The sequence below is a fragment of the Hipposideros armiger genome, unplaced genomic scaffold (genome assembly GCF_001890085.2).
Source record: "Hipposideros armiger isolate ML-2016 unplaced genomic scaffold, ASM189008v1 scaffold_720, whole genome shotgun sequence".
Taxonomy (NCBI): domain Eukaryota; kingdom Metazoa; phylum Chordata; class Mammalia; order Chiroptera; family Hipposideridae; genus Hipposideros; species Hipposideros armiger.
The window spans coordinates 69,030-94,730 of NW_017732070.1; the positions used below are offsets into that span (position 1 = coordinate 69,030).

General features: G+C 36.4%; 1 protein-coding gene across 5 annotated transcripts in view; it reads right to left on the bottom strand.

Moving 5' to 3' along the window:
* Positions 1-25,701, bottom strand: part of YES1 (YES proto-oncogene 1, Src family tyrosine kinase) — an 83,986-nt gene that overhangs the window by 18,974 nt on the left and 39,311 nt on the right. For all 5 annotated transcript variants that reach the window (XM_019627200.1, XM_019627198.1, XM_019627199.1 and 2 more), the window contains exons 2-8: positions 12,293-12,565; positions 8,902-9,001; positions 5,152-5,250; positions 3,778-3,881; positions 3,529-3,678; positions 2,055-2,210; positions 1,712-1,891 (exon numbers count right to left, since the gene is read on the bottom strand). In XM_019627200.1, the coding sequence (XP_019482745.1) occupies positions 1,712-1,891; positions 2,055-2,210; positions 3,529-3,678; positions 3,778-3,881; positions 5,152-5,250; positions 8,902-9,001; positions 12,293-12,557 (1,054 nt within the window). In that variant the 5' untranslated portion in view covers positions 12,558-12,565. The remainder of the gene's footprint in view (positions 1-1,711; positions 1,892-2,054; positions 2,211-3,528; positions 3,679-3,777; positions 3,882-5,151; positions 5,251-8,901; positions 9,002-12,292; positions 12,566-25,701) is intronic.

Sequence of the window (25,701 nt, forward strand, 5' to 3'; positions counted from 1 at the left end):
GAAAACTTCCCTAACCTGGTGAAGGAAATCGACATACAAGCCCAGGAAGTGCAGAGAGTTCCAAACAAGCTGAACCCAAAGAGGTCCACACCAAGATACATCACAGTTAAAATGCCAAAGGTTAAAGACAAAGAGAGAATCTTAAAAGCAACAAAAGAAAAGCAGCTGGTTACCTACAAGGGAGCTCCCATAAGACTGGCAGCTGATTTCTTAACAGAAACTTTGCAGGCCTTAGGGATTGGCACAAAATATTCAAAGTGATGAAAAGCAACGACATACAACCAAGATATCTCTATCCAGCAAAACTATAATTTAGAATCGAAGGACAGATAAAGCACTTCCCAGACAAGAAAAAGCTGAAGGAGTTCATCACCACCAATTCAGTATTACAAGGAATCTTAGAGGGACTTCTTTAAGATGGGAGGGGAGTTAAGGATGGGTGAAATACAAATTGGTTGTTATACAGTAGTCATGGGGATGTAGGGTATAGCATAAAAAATATATCAATAATATTGTAATAGCTAGGTATGGTGCCAGATGGGTACTAAATCTATCAGGGTGATACATGGGAATGGGTTTGGGGGCAGGGTGAAAAAGGTGAAGGCATTAAGAGATACAAATTGGTAGTTTAAATCAAGTATGGTAAATATAATCAACAATGTTGTAAAGATCATGTAGGGTGCCAGATGGGCACTGGACTTATCAGGGGAATCACATCATAGACGGTGTAGATGACTGATCAATGTGCTATACACCTGAAGCTGAAGTAGAATAATATTGAACGTCAACTATAACTAAATATATAGGTATATATAGTCATGGGATGTAGAGTACAACACAGGAAAGACAATCAATGGTATTGTAATGGATATATAAGATGTCAGATGGGTAGTAGCTTGGGGGGGGGGTGGGTTATCACTTTATGAGAGGTTTAAATGTCTATTACGTTACTTTGTATACCTGAAACTAATAAAAAAAATAAATTAAAAAAGTTAAATAATGTAGATAAAATTTAAAAAGGTAAAAACGAATCTATCAGCATATTCTATGACTTACTGGTTTTACCCTAAAGCATCATTAGCAAAGGAAGAAAGAGGGCAGAGCAGCCTCCCTTTTCTTCATCCTGGCCCTAAGCAGCCCTGTTACTGAAGACCCCACTTTGGAGTCCGGGGTTTGGGGGAATGGGAGACATTTCAGTTGATAGTAGAAATGTAGAAAAAGGAAGTTTTAGGTGTCCTGAATATGATGATTATTTTAGGTGTCCTGAGTATGATGATTATGTTTATATTAAAATGAGATAAAATTAATTTACTTAACTTTACCTGATTTCTTTGCTTTAGTATTAATTATATAAATCTTTCTGATTGCAATATTTTAATTCAATTTGTACAAGTACTTTTTTTCTTTTTCACTTTCCTAGCTACTCCACTTTCTTTAGTCAAATGGAATGAGGGGCTATTTACTTTCAAAATAAATTCGTCCTGCCTTATTTTCCTTTTAAACTTTGTACTATTCCTTGGAATAACAGCAAAAAAAACACTATTCTGTTAAACGAAATGTCATATTTTCTCTTTTCAAATGTCTATATTAAAATCTTAAATTAGAAAACACTATACAATAAAAATCTATACGCATAAAAATAGAAATGAAGACTTGATTTTAAAAAGATTTATTAACATGGATACCCTAAGAGATACCAATATACACATACCTTTTGACATAAATTCAGTAACAATGTAAATTGGCTCTTCAGAAACAACAGCATATAGTGGAACAAGTTTATCATGTCTTAATTTTTTCATTATCTGAGCCTCTTGAAGAAAAGCTTCTGGCATCATTGTACCTGGTTTTAGTGTTTTGATCGCTACTTTTGTGGTTCCATTCCATGTTCCTAGAGAAACAACACTTTTACTATTTTAATCCACACTTGAAGAGAATTTAAACCAAACTCAATGAACAGTAGTTACCTTACATATTTCAACATAGCTTACCATATATTGTGGCATTTTAATCTATGGCTAAACAATGTCAAAAAAATAGTTCAGGCTTCTTACCCATCCACACTTCACCAAAACATCCTTGTCCTAGTTTAACTTCTAGTCGCAAAGATTCTCGAGGGATTTCCCAAGCATCTTTTGCTAGACCTTGAGTCTGGGGTTTCACAGTTGGACATACAGTTGTTAACTTATGGCATAACCCATCAGCGTGTTCTAGATAAATGAATAAACTACACTGTAAAATGAATTTACAAAAATTAAGGTACATATAGTACATTTTAAGAAGTTTAAACTATAGAAAATCAAAACAAAAACATAATGTTCTATCAGTTTTTTCATAAAAGCACAAATGCAAAAAGGGAGTTGTATATATAAAGCAAAATATAAAAGAAATGAAACATTTTGTTAATTACATTTTAAAAGTTATTATTTATTGAATACTTGTTATGTCTCAGCCATTGCGCTAATTCAGCACTTTATGGATAGATCATATGAGTCTTGGAAAATTAAACAACTTTCTCAAGGTCACCCAGTTATTAACTGATAGAGATGGGATTCAAATCCTAGGTCTGGCTGCCTCCAAAGTTCTGCTTTTGACCACTGTGCTTTATTTCTTCACAAAGAGAATGTTACCATTGTTATTTCTAATAACCACTAATGTAAGAGGTATACCAAAAAATCAAGGAAAAACTTCATTTAGGGGACTGACTTTTAAATCAGGGAGATGCAAAAACAGGGAATCCCAAATTCATAATCGCTTGCCTTGTGAATCCTGCTTATACAATCTTTCTTACTGTGAATAAGACAAGTTCCCTCCCATTTTCAACAAGGAACCACAAAAACCCACATTCTAACAAGTACAATTACAACTGATGCCACTGCTTGGCAACATATTTGATCAATGTCAACATTGGTGGCTGACTTGACAGACTCGGTTTGCAGCTAGCTGTCACTGAAGAAAAAATTGCCATGGAAACTTCCTCTCTCCTAGTATTAATCATTTAAAGAATTGAAGATACATTCATGTATCCAATTGGCAATGAAAAATTTTGAGACAGAAGACTTTAGTATTGAATACCTTTCAAAGGCCCTTGAAAGTCTGAAGAATGTCTATAATTGCTACAAGTTAATTTTCCAGGAAAAGAAAAATGTATCTTCATTGGATTTATTTTATTTAATAAATAAATCTCATTTGGATTTATTCTTAAGAAGTCTTATATAGCCCAGCCCATGCAGGGGAAGGTAAACCAAAAAGACATCTGATGTAGCTTTTAAACAGCTTTATCTACTTAAGTGTCCCTAAATAGGGACTCAAATGATGATAATCTGGTTTTAACACATCATCCAAGAATCCAATTCAGGTAATAAGTATTACCAATTCCTCATTTAAAAACTAGACTATAACAGACATCTAGTGAGAACATACTGTGTATAAAGTAGCGTGCTAAACCTTAAGAGACATGAAACTTGGATTATGTCCTTATAAATAGAACATGAGGAAACAATTTTCACCTTTGAAATAGTCGCATACCTGTGTAGTGTTTTACCAATTTCTGCAGAGTCTCAAATGGTGCTCTGGTTGTGATATAGTATCCACCATTGTCAAGTTTCCTAATTTTGTAGTGTTTCACATTGTCACCCTTTACTTCATCCCAGTCACGAATAGAGAGAGAATAAGCACCTGGTGGGAGGAGGAGGGAATGAAACCTTTTATTTTATCTTTCTCAAAGTGGTGCCTAAGAAAATGTTTATACTTATATTAACATAACAATATTTATACCTTTAGTAGTTTCACTCTCTCTTACTAAGAAAATACCTCGTTGATTCCCAGGATTCAGAAGTAATCTTTCAGCATCTTTTCTCCCCATTTTGCCAAAATACCATCTGGAAAAAAAGAATAGTGTTCTGAGTTAGAGAGGTATAAAGGTAAGAAAAATTATATGTAAGTATTAATAAGAATGGAGTGGGATAGAGAGGATGAAAAAGCACAGCTATAGAACATAGCTTAAAAATATATAGTAAAACACAACCAAGGCTCTTTACTAAATAGGAATGTTATAAATATTACTGTTAGAAGTATTTCTGTCACAGTATCTCCATGTATTGACTACTCAACATGTCTCTTAAACTCCACCTGACAGTCACTGGAACACTGGAATGGTAGTAAATGGAGAAGGAAAAGCAACAATGACAAACAGAACCTTTCAGTCAGTGACAGATGGAAAAATAAAAGTGGTTCTCAGGCAACAGTGTGATCATCTGTATTCAGCAGGATGCAAGTAAACCATATCCAAATTATTAGGAACTCTAAATTAGTTTAATACAGTTCTGTGAATAAAATGACAGTTTCTGTTGTAGAGGAGCTCACAAAACAGCAGAGAAAAAAGATAAAAAGACAAACAGAAAGTAACAAGTGCCTAAGCAGAACAGAGCTATGGGACAAATTACATATCATCAATAAAAGCAAACAATCATTGACAGAATACCTATTACATCCAACATACTGTGTTAAGTATGTGAAAACAAAGTTGCACTTATGGGTCACAGATAAACTTGGTTTGATCTAAAAGTAATATGTCATTGAAGGTGAACTTGAACTTTGTAAAAGTTGCAAGAATAGCAGACAGAACTCCCATATACCCTCTACCCAGGTTTCCCAACTGGTAACATTTTGCTTTGTCACAGTCTGGCTTTCCCTGTGTATGTATGTGTAGGTGTGCGTGTATATTATTTTCTGAACTGATTGAGTAAGTTGCAAATACGCTGAATCATTATCCCTAAATACTTCCTAAGAGACAAGGATACTCTCTTACAGAGGAGCAAGCACCTAAATCAAGAAATTAACATTGATATAATACTATCAGAGGATAAATTTTTGAAGTAAGTATGCAGAATACAAAAAGGGTTAATACAAATTTTTTAAAGTGGAACGATAAAGGCATAACGTAGTATTAATGCAGATTTATGATTCTACTGTTAAGTGAATACTATGGCATTAATTATTAATTTTCAAGTAACATCCTCTGTTAATATGATACATTAGTTTTATTAAGACTGATATGTAATTGTGTGTGTAAAGTTGTGGCTAAGTAGAATGTGCATTAAAACATTTTAAAAATGAAAACAATTAATAAAATATGAAGTAGCACCATACTCTTCTGCCTGAATGGAATCTGCAGGGGCTACATAATTGCTAGGGATGTAGCCATTCTTTCCTGTAGCAATCGATCTTGCTTCCCACCAGTCTCCTTCCCTGCAACACATAAAACAACAATCACCACAGGGAGACTACGGCTCACGGCGCCACCAAGCCAGGTCTTGTATCTGAAGCAAGACAGGAGATATTTCTTCCATTTTATATTTATGCATTAATTTGATTAAAAATCAAACTCAAGGTATACTAAAAAACAGATTTTATGAATTAAGGAAATACGACTAAGCAAAAGCACAACTGCATTTCTGCTCCACACCAAACAAAAAAATTATCCTTTAATTTTAGTTATAAGATCATTTTTACATAACTTTTTCAATCTAGGACAATAAACTATACTGACAGGAGGTAAATCTTTCAAATTACTTCGTTTTGACTGTTTTCTTTTTTAAAAGCTTTATATGAGGTATAATTTACATACCATAAAATCCCCCCATTTAAGATGTACAATTTAGTGGGTTTTACTATATTCAGAGTTGTGCAACCACTACCACAATCAATTTTAGAACATTTTCATCACCCTCAAAAAAAAAACCCATACCCATTAACAGCCACTCCCCACCCCCCCTCCTACCCCCACCATTGCCAACCATTAATCTGCTTTCTGTACCTATTGCGGACATTTCATATAAATGGAATCATACAATACATGGCCTTTTTGACTGGCTTCTTTCACTTAGCATACTTTTTTCAAGGTTCATTTATTTTGCTCCATGTATCAGTAGTTCATTCTTTTTTTATTGCCAAATGCTTTTATTTGTTTGTTGTTATTTATTTTTTTTAGCTGAGCCATCCTGCCACCTGTTGGCAGCTCAGCGGCAGCTCGGCTCGGGCTGGGAATCGAACCAGCGACCTTGTTGCTCATAGCTCGCACTCTTGAGCAAGCTCTTAACTAACTGAGCCACTCAGCCGGCCTTAAATGCTTTTGTTTTTTTCTTTTCTTTTTTTAAAAGATTTTATTGGGGAATTGGGGGAGGGGAACAGACAAGCCACTGTCCTTTTGTTCTTCAGTCCAGTTGTGGAGGACGTCGCTTCACTGGCCCATGTTGGTATCATTATTGTGCTCTTCCTGGGTGAGGCAGATCAGTTGCTGGCCACTGGATAGCCACTCACCACGGCTCTTGGCAGTTCACACCAGCTGCTGGCTGCTCAAGCTGGCTGCCAGCCACTCAGGGTAGCTTATGGCAGTCCATTGCAGCTCCCCTGCAGCCTACACCATCGCCGGCGACTCAGGGCAGCCCAGCTCCAGGTCAAGCTGTTGTTCACTATCCTAGCTGTAGAGGGCACAGCGTCACTGGCCCTCATGTGGGATCCGAACTGGAGCCCTGCTGCTCAGAGCTGGTGTCCCAAGCCAACTCTTAACCAACACGCCACTTGGCTGGCCCAAAATGCTTTTCTTTTAAACAATGCATAAAACTATAATGTTCCTTTTTAGTCATTTTAGGAAAAAAATCAGGATACCCTAGAGCTCCTGTTATATTGGCCAAAATATTACCAATGGGCAATAACAGTAAAAAAATTTATTATTGGAATAAAGTATATGCAAAATAAAGTATATATAAAAAATGTTATCCTAAATATCCAAATAAGACTAAAAGCAATTTAGAACATATGAACTATATGTAGTTTGTAATACATAAGGCTTGACTTTTCTAAAATTAATGTGAAAGGAGCAAATATTATCAGTCTCTAATGAGGGAGATATATATGGATTCCGCTACTAAAAATTTAAATTTGTTTTGCTTTACCAGAGAGAAGTACTGATAATACTTTATCTAAATTAAAATTTTATAAATGCTTGAGGTGCATTTGCTTTCTAGAAAATGAAGTGAAAATCCTTTCGTAATTCAAGTATTTACAAACTCTTGGTTTGTAGTTTCCTGGTATATATTAAGTGCTTTCAGATACACAAACTGAATATTTTGCATTTGATCCTGCTAACCATTCACTGATTGATTCAAATATTTACTGAATACCTTTTAAGTGACAGATTTTATGACAGGTGTGCTGGAAACAGGGTAAAAAGACAGTCCTTACCCTCAAGAAACACAGTTTAGAGCAGAATTTCTCAACCTTGGCACTATTGACACCTTAGGCTACATAATTATCTGGTGGGGGCGGGGAGTGGCGGGGGCTGTCCTGTGCATTGCAGGATGCTGAGCAGTATCCCTGGCCTCTACCCACTAGATCACAGTAGCAGCACCCTTGCTGTAACAACCAAAAATGTCACCAGACATTGCCAAATACCCCCTGGGCGTTTTTGCCTCAGGTCGAGAACCACTTGTCTAAAAGAATGATAAACATGTGATAAATTATAATTCAAAATTGGGATGGCAGCTATTACTGAGGTTTGCACAGGTTACTGTCAACATGTAAGAAAGATACTTAATCCAGCAGGAGGTGGAACTGGGCCAGGTGGGAGAGGAAGAATGTCAAGAAAGGCTTCCTAGAGAAAGGACATACGAATATACATTTTGAAGGATGAGTTCAGTTGGCCAGGTAAAGGGGAAAAAATGGGGAGACAAGAAATCACATTCCAGAAAAAAGAAGTTGTATGTGTGAAGGCATGGAAAAGGTGAGAAACCAGTGTATTCAGAAAACTGCAAGTAATTCAAGATGGTTGGGCAGTGGAGTAAGAAACGGGAAGAAGCTCGATGAATGATGCCTACTATTGTTGTTTTTCCTTATCTTGATGGCAACTGGTAGCTACTGAAGCGTTTTAAAACAGAGAGACATGAACATATTTTGTTCTGGAACAATAACTGGCAGCAAATGGAAATAAGAATGGAAGGAAACATGACTGGAAGCAAGGAGACCATAAATATATATTTTGAGAAGATACAAAGTGGTTGCTGTGCCTAATGAAATTATGGGATCTATTTTCCATAATGAGCATTGAATTTGCTATGGTGCGTCACTAAATGACAAAAAGTCTAAGAGTCACATAAGGAAAAAGCAACTTAATTTAGTCAATTTGATATTGCAGGGATTCTTTAGCCTTTTACTTTTTTTTTTTTAAGAGAAAGAGATAAGATCTTTAAATCATCTAGTACTCAGATAAACAGAATTTTCTTTATAAAGATCTTTTTTTTAAGTAATGTTACTTACTTATACTCCCTCAGTCTTCATTCTTAAATCTCTGTTTATGGCAGAACCACGGAAACACAATTTGTAGAAGTAACTTCTGGCTACATCAGTAGTATTCTGCCACGTGTCTAAAGAAACCAAAGGCATCATCCAACCCAGTAGTAGGCAGAGATCCATGCCCCGCCACGCTCATCTCTGAATCAGCAACTAGCTCAGGGGTTGGCAAACTTTTGAAACAGAAGAGCCGCCAGGGGTCAGCAAACTGCGGCTTGCGAGCCACATGCGGCTCTTTGGTTACGTACATGTGGCTCTGAAGTAAGATTGAAAATGAAAATAAAACTATCATAGCTTCATGTATAAAAATTTTAAAGGATATTATTCACATAATGGTGATTATGTAAAAATATATTTATGGCTCTCGAATAATTTTTAAATTGTTGTGAGGGACAGGATTGGCTCTTCTAGGGGTTGGCAAACTTTTGAGACGGAACGTACCCAAAGAGCTGCATGTGGCTCGCGAGTGGCAGTTTGCCGACCCCTGAACTAGCTAATGGTTTCAGTGTAAAGAGTAGGTTACTGTCAGTATTTCTCATTCACAACACTTACGTATTGTTAATTATTTGAAATCTTTCACCCTTCTTAAATGAAAGGTCTTCTGTAGTTCTAGCTTCATAATCATATAAGGCCACAAATATAGTAACACCACCTATTGGAGGAAAAAAGACCAAGGTAAATTATATAGATAAATTAACAAAAGAAAAATAAAAAACCACTGCCAGCAAAAAAGACTTAAGCATTGTTTTTTTCCTAGTTTCCAGAATCTATTTTTAAAAGTTGGAGATTTGGGCAGTTGGCATTTTCAAGTTAACAAGATGCTCTCTTAAGACCTTCTATGCAAGTACTATACTCTACAAATTCTAAAATTCTGCAGACCCAGAGAAACAAATTTAATTTTGATTCATAGTAGCAACATCTCTGGCTTGGAAGCCAGTCAATGTTCAAATCAATTCTTTAACAGAAAAAGCATAAACTACTAACACTGTCTAAACTTCTTATAAATAATGAGCGAACATTTTATTCTTAAGACTAATCATAATCATTAACAGTAATAACTAGGGTTTTACTAAGACAATTTATTATGTTTAACATTCAAATATAAAAACATGTTTTTCTTAGAAATTAAATGGTATGGCTGATAGGAATTACAAATTCCAAAATAACTGTGTCATATATAGCAATGTGTGTAGATACTTAAGAGATTAGCACACTTAAACAGCCAAACTATTATCGGCACACAAAAGAAAGAATAAAACAGATTATCTCATTTATCTGGCTTCTACGAGTTCCAGTCATATATTAACTACCTATCTGACATCTCTACTTGAATGTCTAACAAGCATTTAAAACATATTACATACTACAAAACAAAGGTGTTGATTTTTCTCCTCTAACCTGTTATCTAAGTCTTGCCTACCTAAGCCAATGGCACTACCAACCAATCAGGTGCTCAAGCCAACCCATGACCAGTACTGTCAGTTCTACCTCTAAAATATCTACTTTCTTTTCCATTTCTACTGCTGCCACCCTAATCCAAGTTCTTGCTGTCTTTCACTGGGACTGTTCGGTCTACTGAGAGTAGTAGCCTCCTGACCTATTTCTGTATCAGCTTCCCTACATCCGCTCTCCACACAGCTGCCAGAATGAGTTGGGTTTGTTTTTTTTTAATGAAATTCAATCATGCAAATCCTTTACTAATATCTCTTCAATGGCATCTTTTTGACTTTGAATAAAACCTAAACTTCTTACCAGAGTCTATGAGGTCCTGAGTAATCCTGACTCTTCAATCCCACATCATACAATTCTACCCGTTGCCTATACTGACCTCCTGACTAGTCCTCAAAAACTGCCAAGTCCATCTGTACCTCCTAACTTTGTATTTGTTATTCTTGGTCCCCAAAAAGCTCTTTTCCCAGTTCTGCCTATGTTTAAGTCATTCCCATTAACCAAACCTCAGCTCAAATAATTTCTTCTCAAGTTGCCTTTCCTGGATCATCTAAAGCAGGGGTTGGCAAATTTTGAGATGAAAGAGCCGCCAGGGGTCAGCAAACTGCGGCTCGCGAGCCACAGGTTCTGAAGAAAATTGAAAATGAAAATAAAACGATCATAGTTTCATTTATAAATTTTTTAAAGGATATTATTCACATAATGGTGATTATATAAAAATATCTTTATGGCTCTCAAATAATTTTTAAATTGTTGTGAGGGACAGGATTGGCTCTTCCAGGGGTTGACAAGCTTTTGAGACGGAATGTACCCAAAGAGCCGCATGTGGCTCGTGAGCCACAGATTGCCAACCCCTGATCTAAAGGGCCTTCACCAATCTACTGGTTAGTTCGTTCATAGCACTTAAGAACCATTAATCATACTGCTTAGCTGTTTATATCATTATTGTCCAACCCTCACTCTAATGTAAACTCCATTAGAGCAGAAACCTTGTTTTTCTTGCTGATAACTATACCTGGCAGACACTCCCTATTTATTAATAAATGAATACCTGTGAACAGACTATTTCACATAAACTGCTTCAGGTAACTAAAGTGTGTCTTAAAGCATAATATTTACTTTAACCATTTGGGATTAATATCTTTCCCAAATATAGAATCCTGAAAATTTAAACTTTTGCTGATGACTGAGAAATACCATCAAGGGCATCTATTACTAAGTATTTAGAGTTAGGGGGTTGGAGTTAAGATTGTAATTGACTCTTTGAGGTCCATAACTCCCCAAATGAACAGTGTAATAGAATTAGTATATGACATTCCTCTGTGCATTATTATTGGTCAAGAAGTGAGCAGACTAAAGGGACAAATTTACAGTCCATGCTTGTAGAAGAGATTTCTCTTTTGTCCCCATTGTTGGTTAGTATGGCCACATGTTGCTCAATTTGATGCTGGCAGCTGTTTTGTCAAGTCTAAAGATAAAGTGGACACTCCAAGGGCTGCAAGAAAGAGATCAAAGAAACTTGAGTTGTTGATGACATCAAGGAACTGCTGAATCAAGGACTCCTGGAGCTCATCCTGCCTTTTTAAACCAGTTGTGTTTTGTTACTCAAGGGAAAACCATCCTGACATGGGACCTTTTATAAAAGAACTCTCTCTCTTTTTAAAGTCTCTGACTACTTTTTTAGAGTATTTCTGGTTCCATTAAAGGTTGTCAGCTGTCACTTCTTGTTCTCTGAAAGGATATTATGATATAAATAATAAATGGAGTTCTGGAATAGGTCATTAAATCTGGGCTCTCCTGCTTATTATCTGTGACTGAAAAAGAAAATCATTTAAACTGAGTCTCAAGATTTTTTTAAAATCAGTAGTACCTAATAGAAAAACTGTATTATCACTATCACATTGCCATTTAATTAACATTTATGAATTACTATAATATTTTAATAGTAAATAATACTTTACAATCCTGAGAAATTATAACATTCTTGAGGGAGGGGTATATTTTTTTAAATTTATTTTTTAATTACATTTGATATACAATATTATATTAGTTTCAGGTATACAACATAGTGATTAGACATTTCTATATCTCACAAAGTGGTCACCCCAATAAGTCTAGTACCCATCTGACACACTATATAATTATTACAATATTACTGACTATATTCCCTATGCTGTACTTCACATTGTTTTAAATCTTTATATCCCCAATGCCAACCACAGATTAGGCACTCAATTATTTGAAAAATGAATTAATGAAATATTAATGGTGTAACTCAGAACATCATTACCATCACATTATCACCAAATTTCCCAGAATGATGTTCATGTATATAATAAGGCTTTAATTTTTAGCTAGAGACTTCAATTTTCACATAAACTTATTTAAAAAGTCCCCCATTAAGTTATTTTTCTTACAGCAGGCAAACCTTATGTATGTATTGCCCAAGGTCACATTCTCAAGCTGACAACGGAACTGTCCATTTAAATCTCACCTGTTAAACCAGCAGGATATGAACTTGGCACCACTGAGAATGAGGAAGATGCTCCTCCAAAAGGTGTCACCCCTGAGGATCCTCCAAATGGTGTCATGGAAAGACTGCTAAAATTAACAGATGTTCCCTTTGCTGAAGACGATGGTGTCGCTGCAGTGTGCTCTGCTCCATAATGGCTGACACTTGTATTGACAGGTTCTGGAGTGTTTTCTGATGTATATTTAATGGCTGGACTTTTGTTCTCTTTACTTTTAATGCAGCCCATTATCAAATCTACAAAAGTAATAAGGTAAATACTTTGAGAAGCAATTAACATAAAGGATACTTCAGAAAGATGCAATTAAAAAGTTGACTTTAAACAAGGCATTTTTCTCCTGCAAAAAACTAGCATTAACAAAACCAACAGAATTAAAAACCAGAAAGCTAAAAATGAAGTCTCTTCCCCTCATTTATCTTTATTACCATTCTGCTAAAGCATCATTCGAATCATGTCATTCTCCAGCTCTACTACCTTTAATGGTCCAGTGACAACATGCCACAGTATGCAGGGAAAATCATGGGCTCTGAAGTCAAAGCGACCTAAGTTTGAATCTTGGCTTTCTACTTATTAGGGGAGTGATTCAGTTATACTGTTTAACCTCTCTGCACCTCAGTTACTTGAAAAAGAAAGACAGTACTATCACCTACTTCATAAGGTTTTCTATGAGGATTAACTTAAGTTTATGACAAGTTCTAGACAATACCTGGGACATAGCAGGTACTAGCAAATACAGGTTACATTCCTTCTACCTATACCAGCACTGTGTAATAGAAATATAATCCAAGCCACAATATAACTTAAAATTTTCTAGTAGCCACATTAAAAAAACAGGTAAAATTAATTTTAATAATATATTTTATCTAACCCAATACATCTAAAATATAATTATTTCAACATATCAATATAAAAGTTTTCAATGAGATGTTTTATATATTTTTTGTACTAAGTCTTAAAAATCACAGACCTAAATATCATCAAAATGTCTTCCTTTCAATATTTCCTTTATCTTCGGGTAAAGAAAGAAGTCATTGGGGGCCAGATCAGGTGAGTAGGGAGGGTATCCCAATACAGTTATTTGTTTACTCGATAAAAACTCCCTCACAGACCGTGTGCCGTGTGAGCTGGTGCATTGTCATGATGCAAGAGCCATGAATTTTTGGCGAGAAGTTCAGATCGTCTAACTTTTTCACACAGCCTTTTCAGAACTTCCAAATGGTAAACTTGGTTAACTGTTTGTCCAGTTAGTACAAATGCATAATGAATAATCCCTCTGATATCAAAAAAGGTTAGCAACAAGTTCATGAACTTAATTGTCAGACCTCCTCTCCCGCTCCCCTCCAATACCTAGAAATGGAAATGCTTGGTCATATAGTTACCAAAGTTACCATAAGAAGCTGCTAAACTGTATTCTATGGTGGCTGCACCATATTCCATCTTTACCAGCAATGAATGTGAATTCCTGTTGCTCCACATTTTCCATAACACTTTCTAAGTCTTTCTTTTCTCTCTCAGAAACCCATCATATGTTTACTTGGGTTTAGATATGATCCAAATAGCCTGTACAACTCTTTTACATTTTATCCTAGTTTCTAAAAAAGCTTCAACAATTGCAATCTACATCAAAAGGTAGCTCACAATATAAAATGCATACAGCTGAGTTGATGTTACACACATTTATAACACGTATATAACCAAAATCATTCTAATTGCAAATAACCACTGATTTCTAGTTCACTGACAGGAATAATAGTCAGGACCGAGGTAACTGCCAAACATCTTTATAACCATTTAATTTGCCAAAAGCTATCAAGAACATTTCAACAAGTCTGTCCTCTAAAACCCAAAATTATTTCTACACTTAGGTTAGATTCAATGGCAATCTAAGACTGCATAGTTACTAAGACACCATGATAATTCTTTCATATGTGTAATGTTTCAATGGGTGTTTCTCACTCTTTCAAAATCCCATTTTAAAATTTAAGGCATAAATACACAAAATTCAGCCTCACTGGTGTTCAGGTATGGGTTTTTGACAAATGCACAGAGTTGTGCAACCAATGCCTCAATGAAGAGAAAGAACAGTTCCATCACCCCTCATGATGCTTCCATGCAGTTGTGTAGTTGACCTCTGTTCCCAACCCTAGGCAACCACTTATCTACTTTCTGTTAGAGTATCACCAGATACCATACAGTATGTAGCTTTTTTATTTTGGCTTTTTTTTGTTAAGCTTACACATCTGAGATCCACCCATGTTTTTGCAGGCACCAGTTAATTCCTTTTGACTTCTGAGTAATATTGCATTGTATGCATATGCTGTCATTCATTTATTCATTCTCCAGATGAAGGAGATCTGAGTGGTTTCCAGTTTTTAAAAATAAGAAATACAGCCACTATGAACTCATACATATAGGTTTTTATGTGAACATAAGTTTTCATTTCACTTAAGTAAATACTTAGGAGTGAAACTGCTGGGTTGTATGGGAAGTATATGTATAACTTTATAAGAAACTGCAAAACTTTTCCAAAGCAGCTTTAACACTTTACATTCTCACCATCAAAATGAGAGTTCCAGTGGCTCCACATCCTCATCAGCATTGTCACTGTCAGTTTTTCTAGGTGTGTAGTTCTATTGTTGTGCTTTTAGTTTACATTTCCCCAATGACTAAACACCTACTATTAGGCATCTTTTCATGTGCATATTTGCTACCCATATCTACTTTGGTAGAGTATCTGTTCAAATCAGTTTTCTAATTGGGTTGTCTTCTATTATACTCTGTAAATAATAACATTTACGACTATAATACTATTATACTCTACATATTCTATATTCAAGTTGTCAGATACATGTATTGTAATATTTTCTCCCAGTCTACAGTTTGCCTTTGCATTTTTATAATAGTGTCCTTGGACATGATTTTTAATTTTGATGAAGTTCAATTAAGAATTTTTAATTTTATGGTTTGTGCTCTATGCACCCTATTTGAGAATTCTTTGCCAAAAGAATTTCTCCTATGCTTTCATCTAGAAGTTTTAGGTTTTTACATCAGGCCTACTGAGCCATTTTAAGGGAATTTTTGTATATGCTATGAAGTTTGAGGTTCAATATTTTAAAACTGGATATACAGTTCTTCAACTACTAGCTGCCAAAAAGACTGTCCATTTCTCACTGAATTATCATGGTACCTTTGTCAAAAATCAATTAATCATATATTAATTGGGTCTATTTCTATGCTAATAGTCCCATTGTTTTATACATCTATGCTTATGTCAATTATCACAATGTCTTCACTACTAAAGCTTTACAGTAATTCTTGAAATTAGATAGTTTAAGTCCTCCAGTCTTCTCATCTTTTTCAAAATTGCTTTGGATACTCTAGGGCAGGAGGGTAACAAATTTTTTTCTGGAAAAGGCCAGGGAGTAAACATTTTAAGTTTTGCAGAACAAATGGTCTCTGTCACAAGTACTCGACTCTGCCATTTTAGTGTGAAAGCAGCCATAGACAATACATAAATACATAAGTGTGGCAGTGTTGAATAAAACTATTTCCAAAGACACACAGTGGGCCAAATGTGGCCTGCAAGTTGCAGTATGCCAAACCATACACTGGGGTCTTTGCATTTCCACACAAATTTTAGAATCAGTTTGCCAATCTCTACACGGAAAAGCCTGCTGCGATTGTGACTGGAATGATATTCCATCTTTAGATCAATTTGGGGAGAACTGACATCTTAAAAAATACTGATCTCCTTCCTGATTCATCCATCTATTTGGGATTTCAACATTTTCTCTCAGCAATGTTTTGTAGTTTTCAGTGTACACATCTTGTCCAATTTTTGTTAAATTATCTCTAGACATTTCATGGTTTTTTGAAGCTACTATAAGTGGTATTATTAATTTCTAATTGTTAATCACATATAAGTAGATATTAATAATATATATATATATATATATATATATATATATAAAACCTGATATTTATACCTTGTATCTTGTGACCCTGCTAAACTCATTAGTTCTAGTAGCTTTTTTGTAAGTTCTGCAGGATTTTCTACATTCAACATCATATATACAATTAAACACTGTTTCATTCTTTTCTTTCCAAGATGAATGCCTTTCTTCCCCTTGTCTTACTGCACTGGCTAGCATCTCTAGTACAATGTTGAATGGAAGTGCTGAGAGGGAATATCTTTGCCTTGTTCCTTATCTTAAGGGGGAAAGCATTCAGTCTATCACCATTAAGTATATTAGCTGTAAGATTTTTTTTTTTTTAAGATTTTTATTGGGGAACTGGGGGATGCGAACAGCACCAGGAAATTGGGGGAAGGGGAACAGACAAGTTGCTGTCGTTTTGTTCTTCAGTCTAGTTGTGGAGGACGTTGCTTCACTGGCCCAAGTTTGCACCATCATTCGCCAGCTTCTGGACGGCCGCTCACGCTGGCTGCTGGCTACACACTGTAGCCCATGGCAACCCACTGCCACAGGGGCTGCAGCCTATGCCGTCAACAGTGACTCATGGCATCCCCTCTCCAGGTTGAGCTGTTTTTCAGCATCTTAGCTGTAGAGGGCAGTGTCACTGGCCCTCATATGTGGGATCTGAACCGGGGCCCTCTGGCATCCCAAGCCAGTGCTTAACCAATGCGCCACTAGGCCGGCCTTGTAAGATTTTTTGTAGGTGACCTTCATCAGGCTGAAAAACCTTTTCTTCTAATTCTTTGCTGAGAGTTTTTATCATGAATGGGTGTCAAATACTTAAATTTTTTCAAATACTTTTCTGTATCGACTTATTTAATTACATGGGTTCTTTTCCTTCATTCAAATGATATAGTGAATTACACTAATTGATTTTTTAATATTAACCCTATGTTGGCACTTTTGCTTTCTTGGAATAAAACCCATTTGGTCATGGTACATTACCCTTTTTATACAGTCCTGAAAACTAATATTTTGTTCAATATATTTATGTCTACAGTCAAGAGGCGTATTACTCTTTAGTTTTCTTGTAATTTCTTTGTCTGCTTTTGGCATCAGGGTAATATTGACCTCATGAAATAAGCTGGAAATGTTCCCGTCCTCCTCTATTGTTTTAAAGAGTTTAAGGTTGGTATTACTTCTTCCTTAAATGTTCTAAAGAATTCACCAGTGAAGCTATCCGGGCCTGGAGCTTTCAATTACAAATTTAACATCTTTAACATCAGGGCTACTCATATTCTCATTTTGTCTTGTTTATTTTGGTAACTTGTATCTTCCAAGATTTATATCTAATTCATCCAAATTATTAAATTTATATTATCATAAAGTTGTTCATAATATTCCCTTATTAATCTAGTTTAACACCATGACCTTTGGGGGTTTCTATGAAAGTCCTGAGTGATCAGCAAGGATTTTTTTCCTTCTAGCCGGAAAAAACTCAAATGCCTCCCAGCTCTCTGTGACCTCTCAGGGCCATCAACTCACATCAACCAGGTTGCTCTTTCCCTGGCTTTTAGTTTCACTCTAAGCACGTACATTCTGAAATTTAGCAGAAAAATCAGAGAGACTCTTACGCAGACTTTTAGCATTATTTTTGCATAGTGTCATTCTACTGAAAATTTACCCTGCAACTTCCAGCTGCCTTAGCCTCCATGAATTCTGACCTCTGTTTCTTCAACTTGTTGAGACCACTGTCCTTTGCCCAAGATTCCTGTCCCTGCTCTGCAATTCAGACTGTGCCTCTAGGCAGAAAGCTGGAATGATTAGGTGACCATCCAGCTCACCTTGTTTGTTTCCCATCTTCCAGTGATCATTGTCCTGCACTGCTGATGTTCAGCATCTAAAAAGAGTTTTGTACAGATTTGCAGTTTTGGGAGGTCAGGGGTAGAGATGGTAAATCCGTGATGGCCACTTAAAATGTTATTCAAAGTTAATCCCTAGAAAAACATTTAATTCCTTGGTTTTAATATCATTAAGTCCAGAGAGTATTAATTTCTACATAAATTTATAATTCAGTTTATATAACAGATAAACGATTTATTCCTTAATAATGATCACTTTTAAACAAATTAATATTTTAAGAGTTTTACTGTAATCAGTTAAAGTACTCTGTGGCATTTTTCTTTTTATTTCAAGACTCTGGGTGGTGAACACACAATGTGATATATAGACGATGTATTACAGAATTGTACACTTGAAACCTATTTAATTTTACTAACCACTGTCACCCCAATAAATCTTAATTTGAAAAAAAGAAAGAAAAATAATTTTTAAAGTATCATTTCCGGGAGGTCCAAGATGGCAGTGGCACAGGAGGACGAATTTACCCCCTCCCATGAGCAAACTTAAATACACATGTATATAGACAGCAATCACTTCTGTGAAATAACTGAGGGCTGAATTAACACCTTCTGAACAACAAATGAGAAAGAGACCGAAAATAAAAGCCTGGGAAACCTTGCAGGAGCTCTCCAGGAGCTTCAGGAACTCGCTGGGCCAGAGAAGCAGGTGAGCGCCATTGTTTATGATCCCCTCCACTTCAATAGGACAGACGGGAGCTCTATTTTGGTGCTTTGGCCTACCTGCAAGGTTGCTGCAGCACGTTCCTGGGCACATCACCTGAGCCCATTTCAGCTCTAAACAAAGGGGGCAGGCAGCATCAACAGGACATTACCACATGCACCTGGCCTCCCAACCCAGAGCCACTCCAGCAGGGTAGGCCAGTGCCCCAGAAGCCTTAGGCACCCACACAACTCCTACCGGCTTGCCAAATCCACCTGGCATACACAGCCTATACACAGGCCACTCCTACATAAGGCCACTTTTTCAAGATTGGGAGAGAAACCTATTTTGTCTAATTCCCAAAAACAAACATAAAAAGTCAAACAAAATTAAAAGACAGAAGAATCTCTCTCAAGTAAAGGAATAAGAAAATTCTACAGAGGTAAGGAAATGGAGGTAAGAAATTTGCCTAATAAAGAATTCAAAGAAACCATCCTAAGAATGCTCACCAGGGCCAGCTGAGTGGTGCGATGGTTAAGAACTGGCTTGGGACGCCAGAGGGCCCCAGTTCGGATCCCACATATGAGGGCCAGTGACACTGCCCTCCACAGCTAAGATGCTGAACAACAGCTCAACCTGGAGCTGGGCTGCTGTGAGTCGCCAGTGACGGCGTAGGCTGCAGCCCCTGTGGCAGTGGGTTGCCATAGGCTACCATGTGTAGCCAGCAGCCAGCGTGAGCAGCCAGCAGCCGCAGTGAGTGGCCGTCCAGAAGCCGGTGAATGATCTGCCTCACCCGGGAAGAGCGCAATAATGGTGCCAATTTGGGACAGTGAAGCAACGTCCTGCACAACTAGACTGAAGAACAAAAAGGACAGCAACTTGTCTGTTCCCTTTCTCCCAATTCCCCAATAAAAATCTTTAAAAAAAAAAAAAAAAGAATGCTCACCAAACTTGAGAATGGGATAGAGGAGCGTAGGAAGAACATCAGCAAAAAGTTAGAAAATATAATAAAGGACCAAGCAACATGAAGAGTAACTGAAATGAAAAATACACTGGGAGGAATCAACAGCAGATTAGGTAATACAGAAGAATGATCGACTGGAAGACACACTAATTGAAATCAGTCAGAAAAACAAAAAAAATTTAAAAAAAACAAGGATAGTTTATACAGCGTGTGCCAAAAAATGTGTACATATTCTAAGAAAGGAAAAAACTATTAAAATTGTTATATTCAATATGCACTGAAACCAAAAGATGACTATAAGTCATGTGTATACATTTTTTGGCACCCCGGTATATATATACAGGGTGCCAAAAAATGTATACACATTTTAGGAAAGGAAAAAACTGTATTAAAATTATGCTGATGGTAATAACTTTGAGCACCTCTAGTAATTGCAAAAGTCAAATGTGACTTGTATTCATCTTTTGTTATCAGTATATATTGAGCATTACAATTTTAATACAGTTTTTTCCTTTCTTAAAATGTGTATACACTTTTGTGGCACTGTGTGTGTGTGTGTGTGTGTGTGTGTGTGTGTGTGTGTGTGTGTTCCTTTCGGGAAAAGGAACAGAAAATTTATTTAAAGAAATAATGGCTGAAAACTTTCCTACCCTGGGAAAGGAAACAGACATCCAGGTCCAGGAAACACAGAGAGTCCCTAACAAGATGAACCCAAAGAGACCCACACACCAAGACATATTGTAATTAAAATGGCAAAAGTTAAAAAGAGACATTCTTGAAGAAAGCAAGGGTAAAACAATGAACTACATACAAAAGAATCCCATAAGGCTATCAGTTGATCTCTCAGCAACAACTTCATAGGCCAGAAACTGCAGAATACATATATTTTTTCCAAGTGCACATGGAACATCCAGGATAGAGCATATATTAAATCACAAAACAAGCCTCAATAAATTCAAGAAAATTGAAATCATATCTAACACCTTTTCCGGCCACAATATCATGAAACTAGAAATCAACTATAGGAAAAAAACACAATAAATGGAGACTAAACAACATTCTACTGAATAACCAATGGATCAAAGAGGAAATCAAACAGAAAATCAAAAACTATCTTGAAACAAATGCAAACACACTTTTCAAAGTACGGGATGCAGCAAAAGCAGTTCTAAAGGGAAATTCATATCTGTATTGGCCTACCTCAAGAAACAAGAAAAATTCCAAATAAATAATCTAACTCTACACCTAAAGGAACTAGAAAAAGAAAACAAATCTCACAGTAAACAGAAGAAAGGAAATAGTCAAGAGTGAAAATAAACAAAATAGAAGTTAAGAAAACAACAGAAGGTATCACTAAAACTTAAGGGCTGGTTCTTGGAAAAGATTAAAAAAAATGACAAACCTTTAGCCAAACTCATAAAAAAAAAAAAAGCTCAAATAAATAAAATCACAAATGAAAGAGAAGTTACAACCAACACCACAGAAGGGCCGGCCAAATGGCTCAGTTCGTTAAGAGCTCACTCAAGAGTTTGAGCTCTGAGCAACAGCGGTTCGAGGCCTAGCCCGAGCTGAGCAGCTGCTGAGCTGCCAACAGGTAGCAGGATGGCTCAGTTAAAAAACAAAACAAAACAAAAACAAACAAACAAACAAACAACACCACAGAAATACAAAGAAACATTAAAGACTAGTGCAAATAATTATATGCCAACAAGCTTGACGATCTCAAACAAATGGATACATTTCTAGAAGTATATAACCATCCAAGTCTGAACCAAGAATACAAAATCTAAACAAACCAATTACTAGCAATGAAAAAAAAACTCCCAACGAATAAAAAGTCCAGAACCAGACAGCTTCACAGGTGAATTTACCAAAATTTCAAAGAATACATATCCTTCTTAAACTATCTCAAAAAAAATAATTGAAGAGGAAGGAATGCTACCAAATTCATTCTACGAAGCCAGAATTACCCTGATCCAAAATCGACAAAGGCATTACAAGGAAAGAAAATTACAGGGCAATATTTCTGAGGACCATACATGCAAAAATTCTCAACAACATATTAGCAAACCAAATTCAACAATACATTAACAGTATTATACACCATGACCAAGTGGGATTTATCCCAGGGATGGAAGGATGATTTCAACATCCCTAAATCAATGAATGTGATGCATCACATTAACAAAATAAAGGATAAAACCATATGATTATCTCAATAGATGCAGGAAAAGCATTTGACAAAATTCAACATCCTTTTATGATAAAAACTCACAACAAAGTGGGTATAGAAGGAACATATCTCAATATAATAAAGGTTATATATGACAAACCCACAGCTAATATCATACTCAATGGTGAATAGCTGAAAGCTTTTCCTCTAAGATCAGGAACAAGACAAGGATGCCAAATATCACTTCTATTCAACATAGTACTTACTGGTAATCCTAGCCACAGCAATCAGACAAGAAAAAAAATAAAAAAGGCATCCAAATCAGAAAGGAAGAAGTAACTCTCATTATTTGCATATGACAAGATATTACAAGTCTATAGAAAAAAACCCTAAAGATTCCATCAAAAAATTATTAGAATAAATGAATTCAGTCAAGTTTCAGGATACACAATCAATATACGGAAATCTGTTGTGTTTCTATACACCAACAACAAGTTATCAGAGGAGAAATTAAGAAAACAATCCCATTTACATTGTATCAAAAAGCATAAAATAACTAGGAATAAATTTAATCAAAGAGGTGAAAGACCTATACTCTGAAAACTATAAGACATTGAAAAAGACACTGAAGAAGATATAAACAAATGGAATACCTTGCTCATGAATTGGAAGGATTAACATTTTTAAAATATCCTTACTACCTAAAGCGATATACAGATTCAACACAAACCCTATTAAAATATCAATGGCATTCTTCTCAGAATTAGAACAACTAATCCTCAAATTTATACGGGACCACAAAAGACTCCGAACAGCCAAAGAAAATCCGAGAAAGAACAAAGTGGGAGAATTCATACTCCCTGATATCAAACTATATTATGGAGGTACAATAATCAAAACAGTATGGTACTGGCATAAAAACAAATATATATGAGGTCTGACAATTAAGTTCGCAAACTTGTTGCTACGATATTGCTAACCTTTTTTGATATCAGAGACATTATTCATTATGAATTTTTAACAACTGAACAGTTAACCAAGTTTACTATTTAGAAGTGCTGAAAAGGCTGCGTGAACTTTTTCACCAACAATTCATGGCTCTTGCATCACAACAATGCACCAACTCACATGGCACTATCTGTGAGGGAATTTTTAGCCAGTAAACAAGTTAACTATTGGAACACCCTCCCTACTCACCTGATCTGGCCCCCAATGACTTCTTTCTTTACCCAAAGATAAAGGAAATATGGAAAGGAAAACATTTTGATGACATTCAGGACATCAAGGGTAATATGATGACAGCTCTGATGGCCATTCCAGAAAAAAAAGAGTTCCAAAATTGCTTTGAAGGTGGACTAGGCGCTGGCTTCAGTACATAGCTTCCCAAGGGGAGTACTTCAAAGGTGACCGTAGTGATATTCAGCAATGAGATATGTAGCGCTTTTTCTAGGATGAGTTCACAAGCTTAATTGTCTGACCTCAAAGATCAATGGAATAAAACAGAGAGCCCAGAAATAAGTCCTCACTTATAAGGTCAATTAATCTATGACAAAAGAGGCAAGGATATACAACTGAGTAAAGACATTTCTACAATAAGTGATGTTGGGAAAACTGGACAGATACATGAAAAAACAAGCAAACAAAAACTAGACCACTCTCTTACATCATATACACAAGAGTAAACTCAAAGTGGATTAAAAACTTTAAGACCAGAAACCATAAAACTCCTAGAAGAAAACATAGGCAGCAAACTCTTTGACATATACTTTATTAGTAATATTTTATTGAATATGTCTCCTTGGGCAAGGAAAACAAAAGCAAAAATAAGCAAACGGAACTACATTAAACTAAAAGGTTTTTGTACAGCAAAAAAAAAAACAAAACATCAACAACAAAAACACAATATACTGAATGGGAGAAGATATTCATCAATGATACATCTGCTAAGGAGTTAATATCCAAAATATTTTTTAAAACTCACACAACACCAAAAAATAAAAAATCTAATTTAAAAATGTACAGAAGACCTGAATAGACATTTTTCCAAAGATGCTCACTGTCACTAATCATCAGGGAAATGCAAATTAAAACCACAGTAAGATATCACCTCACACCTGTCAGGATGGCTATCATCAATAAATTAACAAATAACAAGTGCTGGTGAGGATATGGAAAAAAGGGGGCCCTCGGGCACTGTTAGGTGGGATTGTAAATTAGTGCAGCTGCTATGGAAAACAGTATGGAGACTCCCCCCAAAATTAAAAATGGAGCTGACATATGATCTAGCAATTCCACTTCAGGGTATTTATCTGAAGAAAACACCACCACTAATTCGAAAAGATGCATACACCCCTATGTTCACTGCACCATTACTAGTAATTTCCAAGATACGGAAGCAAACTAGATGTCTATCAACAGATGAATGGATAAAGATGTGGTATGAACATATACACATACACACATACACACACACACACAGAGGAATATCATGCAGCAATAAAAAAAAAAGAATGAAAGCTTGCCATTTGAGACAACATGGACGGACCTAGAGAGTATTATGCTAAATGAAATAAGTCATACAGAGAAAGACAAAATACCATGTGATTTCATTTGTAAGTGGAATCTAAAAAATAAAACAAAACAAAAACTGACCCATAGATACAGAGAACAAGTTGATGTTTGACAGAAGGGAGAAGCTGGAAGGAATGGGAATAAAAGTAAATAAAAAATAAAGTATCACTTCCTTATGTATCCGCTAGGTAAGTTTAAAATTTATACTCAGCTTAATGTTAATTAGGCTCTTCTGGACTTAAGACGGGGTTTTATTCTAAAGATAAAAGTGGTAATAGCGAAGAGGAAAGAATATCATAAAAATCAGAAACTACGGAACAATCTGATCATACACATTAATCCCAAAAGGCTGGAGGTTCAGTTTGAATGCAGGTCTTAATACTAGGTAGTCATTGCTTTATTGTTAGGAGCTTATCGCCTCCCTACCATCATGTCAATTCAGTATCTCTATTTCTCTACTCCTGATGCTTGAACCAACTACTTCACCCTCTCCTGGGGTAGCTGTTCCTAGCCTCGTAACTTCTACTTACTTATAGTTTTGGTTTATTTATAGTCTATTCCAGATTCCCTCAGTCTCCCACAGCCACTGCCCGAGACGCCTATTTCTGAGTTTGCACTGGCATGAACAAAATTAAAAACAAAAGAACATAATTGCCATCTAACTGCCCTAACCTGTTGACCAGTTATGGTTTGGCCATCATCAGGTATTAACCCTATGGTCTCCTTAAGAGACTGTGGGCCTATGGGCGGCCAAGTGGCACGTTGGTTAAGAGTTGGCTTGGGATGCCAGCTCTGAACAGCAGGGTCCTGGTTCGGATCCCACATGGGCCAGTGACGCTGCACCCTCTACAGCTAAGATGGTGAACAACAGCTCGACCTGGAGCTGGGCTGCCATGAGTCACCGGTGACGATGTGGGCTGCAGTGGGGCTGGCCGGCAGTGGGCATGAGCTTTCGTGAGCTTTTGTGAACTGCCGTGAGCAGCTGTCCAATGGCTGGTGAGCAACTGCCTCACCCGGGAAGAGCACAATGATAATACCAACATGGGCCAGTGAAGCGATGTCCTCCACAACTAGATTGAAGAACCAAAGGACAGCAACTTGTCTGTTCCCTTCCCCGATTCCCCAACTGTTACCCTCCCCCCAATTCCCCAATAAAATCTTAAAAAAAAGAGAGAGACTGTGGACCTA